Here is an 8,420-nt window from a genome sequence, read left to right on the forward strand (position 1 = left end):
CTCAAATTTGTGTATTTTTAAAGACAATGAAGGACGAGTTAAAATCATTTTTGTGGTAATACATATTATGCCACAAAGGCTGTCAGCTGAACTTAACTTGTATTGAACCCTTAATACTCCCTCAAAAATATTTCAAACATTTAAAAACACATGCTTATTCTCAAAGGACAGGATTCGCAGTGAATTACTCTTCTACCGCACCACTCAATCAGTAATCACCTCCACCTGGACAAACATTTCACACCCTGTACACACGCTCACGGTCGTGTTCATTTACCTTGTGTGATACTTTGAGCAATTTATTTGCTGCACGTTCATCATGGCAGAGTTTACAAGACTTCACTATGATCCACCCCTGGCTGCACACTTATCCAAATGAGTCAAAATACACACGCACACACACATTCACTTCAATTTAAAATACACTTTCTAATGAAATACTTAAGAGATGAAAGACAGTCTTTGTGTGTTTTTAGTGTGCAGTAGGCTTCTGGGTTGAATTTAAAGCTCTTCAGTCTGTGCATATGGTGGCGGGAGCAGTTGAGAAGCTGGTCAATTTCACTCAAATGGAAGTAGTTTAGACTTGATTCACCAGACACAGGCACACAAATGCATTACAAACAAATTACATATACAGACACAGCTGTTGGACTACACTTGATGGGGGTTGCTGACCTCTACAAGGTCATGTTTTTGGGAGTGTGAATTTACAGCTTTATCTTAGTTTTTGAAATGATTTATTTCATAGCATATATGCAGATACACATACATGCACGATTGCCATGGAAAGCCAAGCAATGAGAAATAAGATATCATACTGTAGTTGACTGTCTGCAGTCTTACTGCCATCCAATGGCCATTTTCTTGAACTCTTGGTGACACGATTTAGATGTGAACAACTGTATTATAGCTCCATCTGCAGGACGTGGTCGACCTTCAGTTAAAATATTGCATTTCTGCATGAAAGTGTGTCCAGCACTGAACGTTTCACGACAACACTGCAGTAAGGATGAAAAAAAAGTTAAAATACAAGTTAAGAACGAAAATACATGATTAAAGTTTATTATATATATATATAGGATTTACTTTGAAACTATTTTGTCTCAGAAATTGCTAGTAAATTTGTCAAATAATTACAAAGAAGCGGCAAGTAACGATTTTTTGTTGTAAAAGTACTCCAATTATCATTGTATTATTAACAACTTTTTTTAACAGTGTAATAATATACAGTCCCCCCCAAAATAATCGCAATATTATGTAAAAACCTGAAGCATTTGCTAGTAATTAATAGGTAATATTAATTAATTAGTGATCCCTAATCAATTCATATTCAAACACACTAACATTAGAGATAATAATGAAGAGGAAAAAACAGGATATTGCGTAATAAACTTTTTTATTTCGGTTTTATTTATAAATGGATGGAACGATAATTTATACGATTTTATGAGTTTACAGAGTTTAAATCTTCATCGGTGATAATTCAAAGTGATCTAAAAAGTGCCAATCAACACATCACTGCAGGTTTTTTTTTAGTTTGTATTTACTACAAATGTAGGACAATTAAACGTCTTATTTTAAAAGCTTTTCCGTTTTGGTAGATTTTTTTTAGGCTTCTCTTGCACCAGCATACCAGTGAAACAAACTCTTACATTTGTAAGTAGGCTATTTGTGCCTTCGTTACTCTGCGGTGCACCTGGTCCTAATCCAGCCAGCAAAAAGATTACGTAATGCTGCAATGTTGGGTTTCAGGTCTCTGATGTAGCCTAACCTACAGGAGTAGTGAGACTGATTGAGCTCTTCAGTCGCTGTTCAGTATCTAGGTGCTGAAACCTATTGTGTCGTGATTGATGCAGTTTCTCCCACACTCACAAAAGAGCATTTAAAGGTTCTTGCTCATTTAGTTTCTGTGTTGTTTTATGTCACGTATAAATAAAGTTGTTAAGCCACTGGAAAAAAAAAACTATTAGCCTAAAGAAACGGAGTTTTGAGTGAAGGGTGACATACCAGCTCAGATGCAATCCAGGCACGAACGGTTTAACATTAGCCGTTTAAAACCAACGTCTAAGACTCATCATAAACTTTAGCTGACACACACGCACTCTTATCTGGCAGTTTTTAGTAATGTGCATCTAGACCACATGCCAATGTTCCCTCTCAAGAGACTTTAGGACTATAAAAGAGAGCTTTGGGCAGCCGTCCAACAAAACAATTAGCCATATACTCGCAGCGCATGGGAATCCAGGGTCCACTTTATCTTTCTAATGACCGACCCTCCCTGCCTCCTCCTCCCGCTGCCGGGCAGAGCGCAGCTGACCCGGCCAGTGTTCAGTGTTCTCTGCGGTGGTCTCACGGTGATGGAGAGCCTCGACTTATCCGTGCTGATATATATATATCTATATATATATATATATATATATATATATATACGGTGAACGTGCGCTTCGCACAGGAAATGAGGGGAACTCCTTTAAATAATAATAAAAATGACTTTCTTTTGATTTTCAGATGATGACAGAAAAAGAAGACCAAGAAGCAGAGATAGAAAAGATCTCTCTGTCTTATTCTCTTAGAGGAGGTGAGGGGAGCTCTCCAGCGTCCGTGAGAAAAAGATGTCCCATATAACTTGTTAGCATGAGATATAAATATTTTTACATCCTCTGGAGTGCCTCTAAAAGTCTACACAGAAAATGTCACTTTAATTGTCTCAGCAGATTGAGACAATTTTATAAAAAGAAGACTCAAAATAAATTAAAAAATAATAAAATAAAATAAAATAAAAGTTTGGTGTAAAAACAAAAATATAGGCGATATGAAAAAAAATCTTGATTGTCACAGAAATCTTCAAGTTACTGCTCCAATTGTTGCTTAAATAATAGGCTACACAACTACACCTGTTAGCCAGTGGATACGATATTATGAATGATGAACAATATTAATGTATTAACCAAAGAGTGCAAAAACTAGAAAGAAATATCATGTTTTTTTGTCCTAACAATACTTGACAATACTTTTGTTTTACAATTTAAATTGTACAAAGTCAAACTAGGCTATTTCAATTTTAAAAGCTACTAACGGACTACAAATAACCACTATACTGAATTTATTTTCTTGACGAATTGCTAGCAACTTATGTTTTTGAGTTTGATATGTAACCGTGTGTGATTTAAGTTAAATTTAACGCAAAATCGCATTAATAAACCACCATGCTAAAAAGCCAAAGGAAATTTCTGAGGGAACCCAAATTAGACTTCAGGACATGCCTACAAATTGGCGTCATGGCAGCAATATTTTAATAATAAATGTTTTACGTCAGTCTAGATTTTCCATTAAAATATGCTCAAATAATGCCCAATATTATTGTTAATTTAAAAATCAATACATAATAATAATAATAAAAAAAGGCCTTTAGTGTGGCCCAAACTGTGTGAGTAGAGGCTATTCCTATAATCATATCTTATTTTAAGACTTATCAGAAGGTTTCACAATGTTTAGAGCTGCTTTATTGGCCAAGCGTGTGTGTGTGTGTGTGTGTGTGTGTGCATGCATAAGCCTCCCTCGCTCTCAGTCTTGCACAGATCACCCCTCAGCCTCTCCTTACAATAACAGCGCGTGATGGATGATGGCGGCGGGCTTGTTATTGTCTTGCGCCATCAAACCGTTTTGTCTCACCGCGCGGATTTCTGTAATTCTGCGCGAGAACAGTGATGACTGGTTTAATGTGGAATACAGTTATATACGCGGGGGCAGTGTTTTTCTAAGCTGTGAGGCCGCGGCGTGGCTGTGACATCGGGCGTCCCATCATCGGTAACTCCGGGTAACTCGTGCTCTCGCGCCCCTCAGAGGAGTGACGCATAAATATCTGTCCGAGCGCTATAAACATAATGGTCACAACCCCGAGCGAAATTAAACAACGGCTGCACAGTGAGATTAAAAGCCGCGCGATTTACTGGTCTAAAAACAACTGACCTTAAACACGGACCACGTCGGCCTACCCCCTACCCCCCTTCCCCCATCTCTGGTCTGACTACTTTAAAAAAATTCAGAGTCGGGGAATTAAAAGAGTTTTTGGATGGAGAAGTTTCTCGATCTCTGTTAAAGCGCTCGCTCTGATTTCCAAAACGGTTAAAGCCATGCTTATCTGATGACAGATATATCATGATAAAGAGAAGCTTTACGTTTCTTCCGATTAAGGGAATTAATCATGTTATCTTCTGCAGGCAAGGGTGACATGTCTTCTCGCCAGAGATCTTGAGAGAAAGAGGTGGGGCGAAATGATAACAAGGTTCACACAGGTCAAAGCAAAGTGAATAAACATCGATCAAAGAGGTAACTTGCACCACTTGAAACTATAACATTTTTATTTACAATTATTCTAATGCCAACAGCAAAGGCGCGTGATGTTATGACACTCTGCGTCACCAAAACCCCATGTATAATGATTTCTCGTGTTTTTAATAAAAAAGTGATGACAGAATCTTTATGAAAACAGTTGCATAAAATCACACATTGTTGCCTTGAACCAGCAAGGCCCGCGTGTGAATATTTAAATAGATGTCAATTTCTCTTTACAGGAATGCGAGTGAGGATGTTGTCCCCAGTTATTCCCACTCTTGTGTTTAGATAGATGACGTGTTATTCTTTTTTTTTTTTATTAAAATATTTAAAAATAGGTCCATGTTTTAAGTCCATCTGGTGTCTCAGGAAGCAGTAGTCCCACATAAACGTGTAGTATTCAGCATTTCTTTAAGTTCATTTTCTGGTTTGCCCGCCACCATAAATGGCCACGTCTGTGGAAAAATATATGAAAGTTCAATTAAAATCGATAAACACACCAAATAACTGTGAACGGAGAACGTATGTTTGCTTTTTAAATTTATATGTGGTAAACATAACCTACATAAAGTATATACACTGACATTCCATACAATTTGGCCAAGTAGTCTACTACCGTCTATAAACTATTGAAATAAAAAGCAAGATGGTATAGCTAATTTCTAAAGGACTAATAATTTTCAGAACATGCGTTAAGTATTTTAGGCCTGATAATGTTACATTTATACTCTGAAATTTAATTTCTGCCTCCAATTCTTTTAAAGTAAATTCAAAACAATTCAACGCACTAAAACTGGAAATAAGTTTAATTTTTGCCTCCATTTCGTAAGTAAATTCAAAGTGTTACCAAAGTCAACTTTTGGAACTTGGAATAAAATCGAACTGAAATTTTGAAAACTCATAAAAACGGATAGAAATGACAAAAATGACTGTTAAAGGTTGGAAACAAAGATGTTATAATAACGAAAGCATGTTACATTGTACACAGTGTATAGACTATAAACGCATCTTGTTTACTGGGATTTATTTTCTTTTTCAAAAAGTTTTTGAAAGTCTCTCACCAGGTTGACTGGATGTATGTAGCCATTCTCGTATTTGTCGTTGGCGAGTATCTGTCGCAGGTGCGCGATGTAGCTGGAGGCCAGCCGTAGCGTGTCCAGCTTGGAGAGTTTGGTGTCCGGCGGAACCCACGGTAACGTCGTCTTCAACCGGGAGAAGGCTTTGCTCAGCACGCGCATCCTCGCCCTCTCGCGCGCGTTCGCCGCGTTCCTCTGGACGTGCTTGCCCTCTTGGGCCACACCATTAGGCGCCGATTTACGCATGGCGGCTGATTTGCGCCTTTTCCCCGTACATTCTGTAACCGATGCCCCTTCGCAGTTGGAACTGTCCTCTGTGCTCTCGTTTGATGTCCCCGAATCTTTACCGGAACTGAATTTCAAAAGATCATCCAGCAGCTCAGACTCGTGAAATTCATCCACATCGCTGATGGAGCCGGTGGACATGTTGAGCTGGAGACGAGGATGTAGTGGAGAAAAGTAAGTCTGAGGAGATGCGAGCTTGTGGCTCTCTAAATGGACCTGGAGATAACGCGACTGCCTTCGGAGCAGAAACGCGTCATGCGCGAGCTGAGGATGAGCGTAACTTGTAACTCACTAGCTAAAGGATCTTGCCATTTATCTCTCGTGCTCAGGGGCGTAACCCCCGCACGCGGCAACACACTCCTAGTAGAAGCAAACACTAAACCTGCACAGATAATCACAGTGGTGCACCAGTTTTGCAGTGATATAGTGTTATGTTGTCATTTATCACGCATGCATATATACAGAAATAGAAAAATATTTGGTACAAATTGTAGGTTTTTATTTACGGTGCATTTGTATTGCTTATTGAATTTTATTGCATGCTTATTATGAATAATTTAGTGTATTATTTTATATTATATTATAGTAGGACTATAAGCATAATTAAGATTTTACTTATTTTACTTAAAAGTATGTTTTAGTAGGCCTAGCTATATAATAGGCTATGAGAGTATTACATTAATTCAATGACAATAAAACCACAATTCAATAAACAGAATAAATATTTGTTGTGTAAAAAAAAGTTAAAAGAACTGCAGCTAAATGTTTCCAAAAAAAATTCATGTTTTTCAGAGCACAATTCATGCAGCCTCTTCATTCCTCAGCAGTAACCCCCCCCCCTCCGTTTCAAGAAAAGTAATTTTGAAATGTAAATTTTATATTCTTAATTTTTTATAAATTTTCTTATTTTTTAAAATTGTATATTCTTAATGTCTAATCATCAGAACTAAAAAAAACTGTAACAATTACTTTCCTTTCCTTTTTTCAGTCCAATTTAGATTAAATTATTAATGCAAATAGCTATATATTTGCTATATATTTGCCCAAAAAAAGTTTTTACTTAATAATAATTATTGAAACGTTACATTAAAATTTAATTCTGCATTTTTAAAACGTAGGCTATTGTATTTCGTATTATCTGCTGGAAATAGTCAAATAGCTACACATTTACGTTTTATAACTGTTGTCACGCTGAGCATCACTTACACAGGCTCTCTGAATTCTTGGAGTTGTCAGGTGGCATTTGGCATTTGACTCGGTTGTGTGCGCGCTGGAACAGTGGGATTCATAAAATGGTACAGTGGTGACCCCACGCGTAATCGCGCATTGCTCATGGGAGAGTCCGTGCAGCTTTCAGCACCGATGCCCTCTAATAGGATCCCACGAGAAGCGTCTCAAATGGCCCACTGGCGCCTCCGGAGGGGCACCTGAAATGGATACTCCGCGTCCCCAAACCCCATGTTTTGCTTTTTTAATGGTACCCCACACCGGTCTCTAATTCAACCGACTAACTCAAGCCAAAACATCCCGATCTGTGCGAGCTCTAAGTGGCGTGGCTGAAGGCGACTCAAGAGTGGTTTTAAATCAGGTGATGATTGCTACGACACACGCGGGGCATCTGCTCTCCTCTCAGCATGTTAGTTAGTGCTCATCATCTTTGGATGCCCTTAGTTATAGTGACGCACAGATTAAACGAATGTGTAAAATTACAAAAAGAACGAGACGTCCACGAGCTAATTGCAAGCTTGGAGATTACCAAAGAAAGAGAGAGAATCTCCAGAGATCTGCCCTCTGACACCTCAGAGTTCCGGTGTCTCACAAACAGCATCCCTCCTCTCTCTCTACCACAGCAAATTACCAAACGTATTTTAACCTTGCCATAGTTCTTAACCTGACAGATGAATGGACAGATCTTGTTTCTTGCATTGGCATATCAGGTTTTATGATTACTGGTGTGATAAATCAAAGAGAGTTGTTTTAAATTATCTTAAACTGAAGTAATTGAAAGACCCTTTATAGATTCTCAGTGCAGGTATATAAAAAGTATGAGGATACGGCAATAGGGCCAAACAGTCTTTCTGACTGTGAGTCTCTCTCTCTCTCTCTCTCTCTTCCTCCCTCGTGGGTGGGCAAAAAATAAAATAAAAGCAGGATATAAGATTAATCGTCCTGTCCTGGTGCAGCATTATGTTTAGATCTTAAAATAGCCACTGTTTTCCACAGTCACTCTCAGACTGAGCTCTCTCATCTTCCCTGACACTAAAACCCAGAAAGGTAAACATACAGCCTAATACAGAACAGTGCATATACTGTATTCAGTAACATTATAAAAGGAACTCAGGCGTGACCTGCAGAAATCATATTTACATTTATCATTTTTGATTTATTATTAGTCACATTTTGGAGCATCCATAATCAAATATCTACAGTGGAAAAAAAATGCATAAAATTGAAAAATAAAAATAGATGACCAATCAAATACTGCAATTAATATTAATGTTGTTGTTGTTAATAATAATAATAATAAACAGAGACTGTATTGCCATAACCATCTACTGTTGGTTTTTAATATACAAGCACTGAGCAATCAACTAGAAAATATATATGTATACACACATTTTGTAATGCTTGTGCTGATATTTTTTTATTAAATTATTATTAATATAAATAAAATAAAATCTTAATTATATATAAAAAAATGACAACATAGGCATTACAAAATAC

The 8,420-nt window shown here is 37.5% G+C and overlaps 1 protein-coding gene across 1 annotated transcript; it reads right to left on the minus strand.

Annotated features, from left to right (window-relative positions):
- Positions 1-4,332: 4,332 nt before the first annotated feature.
- On the minus strand, positions 4,333-5,978 carry LOC306860666 (transcription factor 21-like). Its single transcript, XM_079402478.1, has 2 exons — positions 5,397-5,978; positions 4,333-4,790 (listed from the first exon to the last, which is right to left on the minus strand). Exons 1-2 carry the CDS (start codon positions 5,835-5,837, stop codon positions 4,701-4,703), a joined length of 531 nt encoding a protein of 176 aa, XP_079258604.1. The 5' UTR covers positions 5,838-5,978; the 3' UTR covers positions 4,333-4,700.
- Positions 5,979-8,420: the final 2,442 nt, after the last annotated feature.

This window comes from Barbus barbus, assembly GCF_936440315.1.
Source record: "Barbus barbus genome assembly, chromosome: 41".
Classification (NCBI taxonomy): domain Eukaryota; kingdom Metazoa; phylum Chordata; class Actinopteri; order Cypriniformes; family Cyprinidae; genus Barbus; species Barbus barbus.

Bases quoted from the DNA above. Each gene is read 5' to 3' on its own strand.
- LOC306860666 (XM_079402478.1), bottom strand. From the start codon at position 5,837: ATGTCCACCGGCTCCATCAGCGATGTGGATGAATTTCACGAGTCTGAG. The intron at 4,791-5,396 runs GTGAGAGACTTT...ATTTTTCCACAG, and splicing joins ACATACATCCAGTCAACCTG to ACGTGGCCATTTATGGTGGC.